Source organism: Myxine glutinosa, chromosome 2 (genome assembly GCF_964187855.1).
Source record: "Myxine glutinosa chromosome 2, kmMyxGlut1.1, whole genome shotgun sequence".
NCBI classification, from domain to species: domain Eukaryota; kingdom Metazoa; phylum Chordata; class Myxini; order Myxiniformes; family Myxinidae; genus Myxine; species Myxine glutinosa.
The window spans coordinates 26,936,915-26,949,095 of NC_136262.1; the positions used below are offsets into that span (position 1 = coordinate 26,936,915).

The 12,181-nt window shown below is 46.6% G+C and overlaps 1 protein-coding gene across 2 annotated transcripts in view; it reads right to left on the bottom strand.

Moving 5' to 3' along the window:
* Window positions 1-12,181, bottom strand: part of GBA1 (glucosylceramidase beta 1) — a 95,154-nt gene that overhangs the window by 53,132 nt on the left and 29,841 nt on the right. For both annotated transcript variants that reach the window (XM_068108610.2, XM_068108609.2), the window contains exons 3-4: window positions 5,534-5,680; window positions 4,104-4,237 (exon numbers count right to left, since the gene is read on the bottom strand). In XM_068108610.2, coding sequence (XP_067964711.2) covers window positions 4,104-4,237; window positions 5,534-5,680 — 281 coding nt within the window. The remainder of the gene's footprint in view (window positions 1-4,103; window positions 4,238-5,533; window positions 5,681-12,181) is intronic.

Sequence of the window (12,181 nt, forward strand, 5' to 3'; positions counted from 1 at the left end):
ATCAAAAACGCCCAGGCATGGGCAAGAAGTCAAACGGCCTTCTTTGTTCCCGCCGCCAAGCGAGACGTGGCGTCCAACTCGTCTGAAAAACACCACAGCCAACAACACCCCCCCCCCCCCCCACCTCTGACTTTGCAAAAGTTCACACGAGCTCCGAAAGCTCTCCTCAAAACCTCCACACGAACCACCTGAGACAAAAGCGTCCGCCCGATCCCAAAGCCAGAACGAGAGCCCCAGAGAGAGACAGATTCTTCTTCTCCTTAGCTCGAACCTTCGCTCTGACGTCACACTGACGTCACGCCAATAAATCGCCGAGCTCTCTTGAAACGCCCCACATCCTCTTGACCAATGACGAACTTTGGGGCGTGGCCTTTTTTCTTGCTCGATTGGTTCGTGGGGTTAATTGTCCATCACGAGAATGTTCGGCTCTGCTTGGGAATGGTGTCAGTTATGGTTGGTTAATGGACGATTGTTGTTGTTGGTTACGGAGTTTTGCACGGCGGCCTGGTAGTTGTAAAAACACATAGGGGAAAATCACAGGAGGCAATTACATAATGGGAATTATCCTTAAGCCCTATTTAACTAACACAAAAGCACCCTCCGTGTGGTGACATGCAAACACTATTAAGCTCAGTTTTTCCTGCTTAAATACATCGAGATGTCTCCTATGTGTTCACGGTCCATGCTAATCTATACGGTTCTACCTCCTCTATGGTATTTCATCCCTACCCCGACAAACGTAATAATATATAAATACAGTATATGTCATATGCCCTGAAGTGAAAAAGTAATTAATGGTTGGTATGCACAAAAGCCTCACAATCAAAGTTGGCTTGTCCAATAACTTTGACAACAAAGTGACTCTGTTGTGGAAATTTCCGGTTCATCATGTTATTTCAAAAGCATCCTCAAAAAGCATGCTCAAAGAAACTTGAAAAGCTCGACGACATCCAGCCAAACCACAAAATGAGAACTCTGCTGAAACACAAGTCAAAACTATTCCCAGACGCTGTTCTCAATGTGTCATCTCACAATAAAATGTGAATCCTCAAGGAATGATGGGCATTCAGGTCCATTTTGTGGTACAATAGTGTAACACTCTTAGCTTTGAGCTGATTGGCTGGACTGACAGCTGCTGTGGGGGTGGTGATGGTTCTGCGAGATTGCCGTCCTCCAGAAATCGAGGATTTCTGTACCGCAAAATATTTTGCTTTAGATTTCCGTACGGCGGAAGAGGCTGCTAATGTCAAATGCGTTGTGCCAACAGTTGTGATCTTCACAATACTTTACCATACAACACTTTAGTTAAAAGCTGCAAGTGCACATGTGGCCAGCATATTTATGGCGCTCACTCACGCCTGTCTAAGCTGTCTAAGAGCCTGGGTTTGAATCCCGACCCAGCTATAAACTCTTGGCAGTGTTTCACAGGCAGGGCGATTCATCAATGTGTGTGCCGTCCCACGGATGGACATCAAACTGGGTTTCCCATCTGCCGGCATTAGTTGGTGGCCGTTAAAGATTCCACAGTGTCCTTTGTGAAGAGTACGCGCGTTATCGCCGGCACCCTGAACAAACTACAAATTCCTGCCCTGACCTACACAGAGCACTAAATCAGTGGTGTGTTCTTGGCCCTAGGAGAACTGACAATAACCCGCCACCACGCGCTGCATACCAACGAAGACGGCTTTTGGAAATATTTCCCAATATGAATCAGAAACAGGAAGGAAAATCGTAAAATATTTTTGATCAACTAACTTTCTAATATTCCTCTGTCAGTCTTTTTTTTGTATACTATGTGAGGCAATACTTAGTATGTGTTTTGTATTCTTATTCTTATCGTGTCCACGGACAGTCTATACATGGCCCAGCCAAAACTGGACACATCTTTGCGCCTTGTTGTTGAATTCGGCAAGATCTGTAACAGTGCAGGGCTCCTCTAGCGATGGGCATTGCATGAGATGTTGCATGGTCTGTGGCTCAGTTCCACATTCGCAAGTTGTCTGGCTGGTTGTATATCCCCATTTGTTTAGTGACACCTTTGAACGACCTACACCAGCCCTAAGTCTGTTAAGGCACTTTCATGTTATCCAGTTGCAATTAGCTCCTGGGTGAAGGCTTTCAGCAGGTAGAATTTTCATCGCTGGGGGTTGTTCGAGTCTGGCAAGCCTGTCTTTCCACAAAGCGATGCAGGCTTCAGATGGGGTTGATTGTAATGAAACGACACTGTTCATGAAGCTCTTCCTTGACTTTAGGCAGCTGAGTGTAGATGTTTGACCATGCAGAGAGTGCTTCTCATCTGATGTTTGATAGAGTCGCTCTTTCTTGCTGGCTACCGTTCTTCTTATATCAGGGGGAGCTATACCCACCAAGGTAGGCTGTTGGTGTTTGTTGGTTTTAAACAACCTGTGATACATCGGCAGCTTGCATTCAGAACGGCATCCATGTTCTTAGCATGAGTAGACCTTTCCCATACAGGGCAGGTGTATTCAGCAGTGGTACAGCAAAGAGCAGGTGCACCGGTTCTCAATGTGTCCCAGCTTGCTCCCCATCTTGAGTTCGTGAGCTTATTGACGATGTTGTTTCATGCGCTCACTTTTGCCTTTGTCTTCTCGATGTGGTTGTTCCAGGTAAGGCATCGGTCAAGAGTGACTCCTAAATAGTTGGGGGGCTCGCAATGCCTCAGTGCTGCTCCACACCAAGTTACTTTAAGCTGGCGTTTGGCTTCACGGTTTCTGAGGTGGAACGCACAAACTTGCATCTTTGTTGGGTTTGTGCGAAGGTGGTTTTCTTCATCGTAGGATATTAGTCCTTCCAAGGCCTCAGACAGCGTTTTCTCCACGGTGTTAAAATCAGTCTTTGGGCAATGACACATAAGTCATCAGCATGTATAAAGCGGCGTGTAACACCGTCTATAGGTTGGTCATTTGTGTAGATGTTGTACAGCAACGGTGCAAGCACGCTTCCCTGAGGAAGACCATTCTTCTGAATACGCCACCTGCTGCGCTTCCCACCTAGTTCAACATAGAACTGGCGATTCTGAAGCATGCTTTCTAACAGCTCTGTTAAGTGAATATCTTTTTTTGTATAAGGCCACAACAATTCCCAAGTTTATACATCGAGCATGGAATGGAAGAATAAGTTTCGGAAGAAGAAGAAGTGCATGGAAGAAAATGTAGTGGTCTGAGAGGGTCATTAACCAGTGTGGCAGCTACATTCATATGTAAGGTGTGCACAGAGGGAGCTGCAGATGGAGGAAATGTTGAGTTGGATCTTGGAGACAGCGTGAAGCTGGAAGGTGTGAAAACATTTTGCTACCTCGGAGACATGCTGGATGGAGAAGGTAGATCAGACTCGGCAACGGTTGCTGGAGTGAAATGTGCATGGAAGAAGTTTCGGGAACTGAGTGTCGTGCTGATGAGGAGGGGAGTGTCGTTGAAGCTGAAGGGAAAGGTGTATGCTGCATGTGTGAGAAGTGCTATGATTTATGGGAGCGAGACATGGATAATGAACGTAGAGCAGCAACGAAGGCTGGAAAGGGTGGAAATGCGAATGGTTCGGTCGATGTGCGGAGTATCGTTGAGAGAGAGGAAGACAAATGATGAATTGTGAAAGATGATGGGAATAGAGCCTGTGATTGATGCTGTGAAGAGGAACAGGTTGAGATGGTTTGGTCATGTGTTGAGGAAAGATGAAAGTAACTGGTTGAGAAGAGTGATGGAAATGAATGTAGAAGGAAGTAGAGGACGGGGAAGACCGAGAAAGACTTGGCTGAATATGGTGGAAGAAGAAATGCGGGCAAGGGGGTTAACAAGGAGAGATGCAGAAAATAGGGCAAAATGGAGAAGATTGTCATGGGGACCGCAAGGCTAACCCCCGCTCTAGCAGGGAAAATGGCCTTAAAATGCATGTTGTTGTTTGTTGTATTCATAGAGCCTGACTTGGTTTATACAACACAAGATTTCACTTGACATCGTGTGTTGCTGAGGAAGATCCAAAATCAACACCCAATGGTGATGTAATTTTTCCACACTGCCCTTTGGGGGTCATAGTACATCGTAAGCTGCAACGGTCTTTCTAAAATACCAAATGATGGTGCACCTCACCTTATATTTCACGTCCTCCATTGCCAGACTGAAATGCTTCAGCTGCAGGTCGCCAGGGACATCATCGTACGTGTAGGCTCGAGTAGAAAAGTCACTGCTAGCTATGGGCACTCGGATGATGTTGTACTCGATCCCTGGGTACAGATTGAGAATTGACTCACAAGATAAACTTTCAGAAGCAACACGAGTTTTGTTCCAAATAATTTGTGCTCCTCTGAATTATGCAAAGAGGGTAATTATGAAAGCATATTTTACCATAACGTTCGACAAAATTGACCACTCAGAGGTTACATATATCTCTCTAAAATCAAAGTCTGGTACTCTTCCTGAAAGCAGACTCAGTGCTTCTGAAGCAGCTTCAACAAGAATTACACTAGGTGGTGTGCCGTTGCCTTCACAGTGGTAGTAAGGGCAGGTATTTGTAATTTGTTCACGGTGCCAGCGATAACTCGCCAACTCTTTGCAGAGGACACCGTGAGATCTTTGGCATCTACCAAATTCCCGTAGATGGGACGACCGGCTTAACGTCCATCCGAGAGATGGCACACACATTGGTGCACCCTCCATGTGAAACACCATGATGAGGGTTCATAGCCGAGTCGAGATTCTAACCCAAGTTAGACAGCTCATTGGAGAGTGTGCATACCTCCAGGCTATCCTGCCAACCTCTATATCTATCTATAATTCCAGTAATCTCTGTGTGTATGTTTGTATGTTTGTATGTTTGTATGTATGTTTGTCTGTGACCGCTGTTTCTCGACAACCACGGGTCCGATATACTTGAAACTTGCCAGGTATATTGCTGGGGACCCGAGGATGTGCCTTTTCAAGGTTTGAAATTAATCGGACAAGTAGTTACCGAGCTATGGCGATTTCTTTACCAAACACCGCAAGCCGTTCGCTTTGGACCAAACCATTGCATGTAAATAGAGGGGGGGGGGTTCTGTGGTCGTTGCGAATGGACCAAACCATTCATGTAAATAGAGGGGGGGGGGGGTTCTGTGGTCGTTACTGCCACGTGGTTTCAAAGTTTTTTTTTGTTGTTGTTGTTTGCACGCATGTTTTTTTGCACCCACGTACGGGCACGCCCTAGGATGTTTACACACACACACCCCTACACAAATTTTTTTTTTTTTTTTTTTTGGCAAGGAACGGGCACCCACGTACGGGCACGTCCTAGTACCTATAATATATGCAAAAATGGCAGAATGTCTGACCCACAACCAACTTCCTCATGTTTCATGCATGCCCCTTCCTACCCTCATTTCCTTTCTCTATTCCTCTACATCTGTATCCATCCTTGTATACATCATGTATATCATCCCTGATATACACATGCCATCTGTTCCACTTATAATTGCCATCTAAATAAATAAATGAACAAATCAGGCCTACCTAATGCCACCAAAATCTGGACATGCAAGACGTACCTTCAGGAGCAAAGTATGCTCGCAAAAGGTTCTTCTGAGCAGAAGGCGACAGACTTTTGATGTTGATGGCGACAGAGTCCGTCACGGCTCCACCAAAGCCTTTAATCCTCTGATACCGGGTCGTGGGGTTGAAGGAGAATATAACATCTAGAGGCCAAGGAATAGGAAAAAGTTTTCTCACTTTCCATCTCTCAATGACCTTTTGACTCAACCGTTCTGATAACAAGTCGGCTATAAGGATAAAGATTCAATGTGAGCGATTTCATTTTTCACAGACTTGGATGAAAAAGAAAATGCTGAAATGATACACAGAGGTTCACAAAGCAAACATGTTGGATAGTACACCTGATAAAGGAGCTTAAGAATGGTCAGCAGATTGGGACTATTAGAAATGCTGACTTCGTAATTTCAGAGACTGGAAATAAAACAAATAATTGTCAAATCAGTATTGATCATTGCATGACACATTGTTATGAAAAATATAAAAACAGATACATTCAAAGTACACCACTCCAATGCCAAATAAATAAATAAATAACATTCTCCAGCATGCGGCATCGATTTTGCGCACACCATCAATACACTTCAATGTGAGCTCCGTTTGTCATGAGCAGGACATCACGGTGGTACATGAGTTCTTGCAATGTTCAGCTCAGCATGTTTGTGCCCACCAATGCGCATGCAGCTGTGATCCGAGAACGAAGATCTTGCAGGTTGTTGGAGACAACATCATTGACAAACCCGCCATGGAAATAAAATTGAGGCGAGTTATGTTTAGTGATGGCGACGCTTGATCAACCAAGTGGTTGATCCATCTCGACCAATCCAGCGTCCTGGAAATTTTTCATTCAGGAAATTTTTCATCCTGTGGAAAAATGATACCGGGTTGCAGATCTTCAATCTGTGGGAAGGCGAATCCTTCCAACATGTTCATGTAAATTGTCAAGGTCACTGTATCCTCCGCCAAGAACGGATCCACCAAGCGGTCATGGAGAAGGCCACACCACACATTGACCTTTGGACTGTCGCGTATTTTTTTGACAGTGGGGAAATCTACTGTCAAAAAAACAGTGGGGAATTTTTGACAGCAATCCTGACACGGAGAGCGGAGAGTGTATATATTGTTGCGGTTTTGAGTTTTGTACAATAAAGGTTAAATTTCCCCCTCATAGTTTAGTCACACAAACAACACGTAGCCTCGCGATAGTTCAGTTATTTCATAGTATGTGTTACGGGGTCCTCCCCTATCCCCTGGTCTCGGTAAACCTCCGAACCCCGAGAGGGTCCCCGGCAGAAAGATATGTTATCCTTGGTTGAAATCAATCAAATCAATAATGAAACCACACCAAGGGTTATGAACAAACAGTAATATATTATAAATCACACCGGAATCACGACACAAATAATAATAGCAATTCGCACTACAATCACTATTTTAAGATGGTACCACCTTATCTAGTCCTTTTACCCAAACTCACAGTACTCCCCCAGTGTCTCTGTACCCCTCCAAGGCGAAGTCGATTCACTCCAGCGATCGTTGGATCAATGTCCGATCACAATCAATTGAGGCGTGGACGATCGAAGCAACCCATAGGTCACGTGGTCCAACACCCAGCACAATAGCGGTGGAATGGGAAACCTCCCAAAGACGCGCTCCGACGTACACGTTTGTGGTTCAATCAGCGAGTCTCCTTACAATCCTCAAAAGCCACTTTCTTGCACAGCCGTCCCCGGCAACCCACCGGGGAATAATGCCCGGCCGACGGGACAAAAACCTTTTCACTGAAGGTAGCGCACGTGGCGAAATGGCGGACGGCTTTCACTCGAGCCGGGCTTCCAGGCAAGGACACTCCGGACCCTCAATGCAGATACCTGACAACACAGGCTCCACAGCACTCCGGCGATGTCACCTATCGCACGAACTTCCTTTCAAGGACTCAAAGTTCACTCGCACTGCCCGCTCGACCACTCGGTACGGAGCTTCAACCAAGATCGTCTTTTTCCTTCTTTTCCACGCCTCTTCCTCCTCGCTCCCTTTCTCTTCCGGCTCACGATCCGGATTTCCGGCCACATTTTACCAGGAGCGCTTTTAAACCTTTTAACCACAATAACCCTTACTGAGAACCAACAACAATAATAATACCAACAATAATTAGGGCCGAATCCGTAACATATGTGTGAGAATAGTCCTTTTCCTGTGTTAGTCTTGCGTTGAGTAGAATAATGAGTAGATCTTCCATTGCCTTATGCCGCCTTACGCCTCTTTGTGCTGCCTTTGGCTTTTTGGCGCGAATTGAGACGAGGCGGGCCTGGCGGGTCGAGTCGGGACCGAATGAGGGCGGCGAAGAAGTCGACGGTAAGCGCAAGCCGCCAATCAGGGCTCAAGGGGAGTGGCTGCGGCAATGCATCACAGGGCGTGGTTGGAACGTTCGAGAGGGCTCAGGGCGTGTCCATATAACCCATTGCGCAAAGCCCCCACCACCGGCAGTTCGGGGTGAGCAGTTGAGTGCGGCGAGTTCGGTGAGTTAAGAGCTATTGGAGAGGCGCGTATTGATGAGAGTTACGAGATCGGAGAAAGACGCGCATGGACCAAGTATAAGCGCTCGTATTAAAGTGACGCTCGATTTTGGGGTTTTTTCGAGATTTTTTTTCGAGATTTCTTTTTCGAGTTTTCGAGCTTTTCGAGATTTTCGAGCTCGATTTTTCGAGATCGGTTTCTGAGGTTTGGGACATAGAATGTAGGGACAATGACAGGGAGATCAGGAGAAGTGGTGGAAGTACTGATCAGAAGAAGTGTGGACGTATGTTGTGTGCCAGAGACGAGATGGAAGGGAAGTGGTGTGAGAATGGTGAAGGGTAGGCAGGGACAGAAATACAAGTTTGTGAGGAAAGGGTGCCCCCGTAGGGCATGAATGGTGTTGGTATCCTGTTTTCTGTGGAGTTTGTAGACAGTGTGGTGAGTGTGACTAGAGTGAGTGATAGGTTGATGATGGTGAAAATGATGATTGGAAAGCTCTTGGTGAACGTCATCTCGGGATATGCTCCGCAGGTTGGTCGGAGCGATGAAGAGGACAAGTTCTGGTGTGCGATAGAGAAGCTGATGGAAAAGGTGAAAGATGAGGAAGTTGTTGTGGTTGGAGGAGACCTAAATGGACATGTGGGAAGGAGTATGGACTGTTTTGAGGGAGTTCATGGGGGTTACGGATATGGTGTGAGAAATGGAGAAGGTGAAAGGATTTTAGAGTTTACTGATGGAGCTGATTTGTTGATTTGTAATACTCAGTTCCAGAAAGGAGATAATAAGCTTGTTACATACACGTCAGGTGGGTCGACGACAACCGTTGACTACCTGATGGTGCGTAGGCGGGATAGGGGCACCTCCGGGACACAAAGGTGATCCCAGGGGAGGAGGCTGTTTCACAGCACCACTTGGTTGGCTGCGACATAAGGGTGAAAGGTACGAGGAGAGCTCGGCAGGTGAAGTACCAACCGAGAATGAAGGTGTGGAGGTTGAAAGAGGTGACAGTAAGGGAGGCATTAAAAGAGAGGCTGAGTAGGGTAGAAGATGATGTGGATGAGCTTGAACGTGGTTGGATGTCAATGAAAGATAGTCTGTTGGGAGCCGTTGGTGAGGTATGTGGATGGACAAAAGGACCACCGAGGCACTCGGAAACATGGTGGTGGGATGATGAAGTTGGAAAGAGGATTGATGAGAAGTTCAAGGAGTGGCAGAAGTCGTAGGGTACGGGAGCAGAAAAAGCAGAGCATGAAAGTTATAAGGCAGCCAAGAAGGCTGCAAATAAAGAGGCATCAAAGGCGCAGGAGGCATGTAGGAAAATGTTCGGAGAATGCTTGGATTCGGCAGAGGGTCAGAGAGCGGTATTCAGGATTGCAAAGCAGATAGCGAAAGAGAGGTGTGATGTGATGGGGGTGAGTTGCTTGAAGGATGAAGTGGGACAAATCGTTGTGGACCCAGATGGAATTAAAGGAAGATGGAAAAGATATATGGAAATGCTGTTGAATACAGAGAATGAATGGGATGGCAACATCGAGGGTAACCCAGTTTTAGGACCGGCAGAGAAGATAACCGAGAAGGAAGTTGAGGAAGCGATAAAAGCAATGAAGAGTAGAAAAGCGGGAGGGCCGACGGGAGTTGTGGGAGATATGTTGAAGGCAGCAGGAAGTTGGGGTGTGAAGACAATGGCAGAGATCTGTAATCTGGTGGTGAAAGAAGGTCGCATTCCAGTGGATTGGGAACTGAGTACCCTCGTCCCTCTATACAAGGGGACAGGTGACCCTCTGGAGTGTGGCTCGTACCGAGCGATAAAGTTATTGGAGCATGGAATGAAGGAATTGGAAAGGGTGTTGGAGAGGAGGATAAGGAAGAAGGTGAAGATCGACGAAATGCAGTTTGGATTTATGTCAGGAAGAGGAATGACAGACGCGCTCTTTATTGTGAGGCAGTTGCAGGAGAAGTACATGGAGACGAGGAAGAAGTTGTTTCTTGGGTTTGTTGATCTGGAGAAAGCATTCGATAGGGTTCCACGCGAAGTATTGACATGGGCATTGAGGAAGTTAGAAGTGGAGGAATGGTTAATCAGAGTTGTGATGGCAATGTACAAAAGAGCGTGCACAGCTGTAAGGACGAAGGGCGGGAACAGTGGTGAGTTTGAGGTGAAGGTGGGAGTGCATCAGGGGTCGGTACTAAGTCCACTACTATTTGTAGCTGTGATGGAGGTGCTGGCTCAGAACGTAAAGGAGGGTTTACCGTAGGAGTTGTTGTATGCAGATGATCTGGTGTTGATTGCGGAAAGTATGGATGGACTGAAGGAAAAGATGAACAAGTAGAAGGAATGTATGGAGACAAAAGGTCTGAAGGTGAATATAGGAAAGACGAAGGTGATGGCAAGTGGTAAAGCATGTGGTGAGGTGGAAAGAACTGGGAAGTGGCCATGTGCTGTGTGCAGGAAGGGTGTGGGAGTGAACTCCATTCAATGTACAATGTGTGCTGAGTGGGTTCATCAAAAATGTAGTGGTCTGAGAGGGTCATTAACCAGTGTGGCAGCTACATTCAAATGAAAGTTGTGCACAGAGGGACCTGCAGATGGAGGAAATGTTAAGTTGGATCTTGGAGATGGCGTGAAGCTGGAAGGTGTGAAAACATTTTGCTACCTCGGAGGCATGCTGAATGGAGAAGGTGGATCAGACTCGGCAACGGTTGCTAGAGTGAGATGTGCATGGAAGAAGTTTCGGGAACTGAGTGGCGTGCTGATGAGGAGGGGAGTGTCGTTGAAGCTGAAGGGAAAGGTGTATGCTGCATGTGTGAGAAGTGTTATGATTTATGGGAGCGAGACATGGGTCATGAATGTAGAGCAGCAACGAAGGCTGGAAAGGGTGGAAATGCGAATGGTTCGGTGGATGTGCGGAGTATCGTTGAGAGAGAGGAAGACAAATGATGAATTGCGAAAGATGATGGGAATAGAGCCTGTGGTGGATGCTGTGAAGAGGAACAGGTTGAGATGGTTTGGTCATGTGCTGAGGAAGGATGAAAGTGACTTGTTGAGAAGAGTGATGGAAATGAATGTAGAAGGAAGTAGAGGACGGGGAAGACCGAGAAAGACTTGGCTAAAGATGGTGGAAGAAGAAATGCGGGCAACGGGGTTAACAAGGAGAGATGAAGAAAATAGGGCAAAATGGAGAAGATTATCATGGGGACCGCAAGGCTAACCCCCGCTCTAGCAGGAAAAATGGCCTTACAATGCATGTTGTTGTATTAAAGTGACGCTCGGTTGAGCTTGAGGCTGAGCCTCTATTGCATTGGGTTATGTGAGTGATAGCGCGCTGGTAACTCGACGCGCTGTGGAAAGCCGCCGAGAGATGCGTACATTCCTTCCCACCTTCCTGCCTCATCTGCTGCCTTTTGTTCGAGAGACGCGCTACGAGGATCCTTTCCACCACCTGCTTGCCATCTTCGCGGGACGTGCTGGGACCGTGGAGAGCACGCTGGGCAGCCGATCCTGGACGACCAAGTCAGCGCGTGAACATCATCCTGCCGGCAATTCCACTTTGTGAGTGTGACCGGGCCCGTGTCTGGGCTTTTATATAAGACTGATTAAGTTCTGCTCTGTGTCTGCTTTCTACCGACTTGTACATCTATCTATAATTCCATTAATCTCTGTGTGTATGTGTGTATGTGTGTATGTGTGTATGTGTGTTTGTATGTTTGTCTGTGACCGCTGTTTCTCGACAACCACGGGTCCGATATACTTGAAACTTGCCAGGTATATTGCTGGGGACCCGAGGATGTGCCTTTTCAAGGTTTTAAATTAATCGGACAAGTAGTTACCGAGCTATGGCGATTTAGCCGTTCGCCGTTCGCTTTGGCGTTGCGAATGGACCAAACCATTTCATGTAAATAGAGGGGGGGGTTCTTTGGTCGTTGCGAATGGACCAAACCATTTCATGTAAATAGAGGGGGGGGATTGTCACTGTACTCGCAAGCCGTTCGCCGTTCGCTTTGGCGTTGCGAATGGACCAAAACATTTCATGGACCAAACCATTCCATGTAAATAGAGGGGGGGGATATAATTTTAGATATATATATAGTACGGGCATGCCCTAGTTGTGTAAATAATAATAATAAAATCC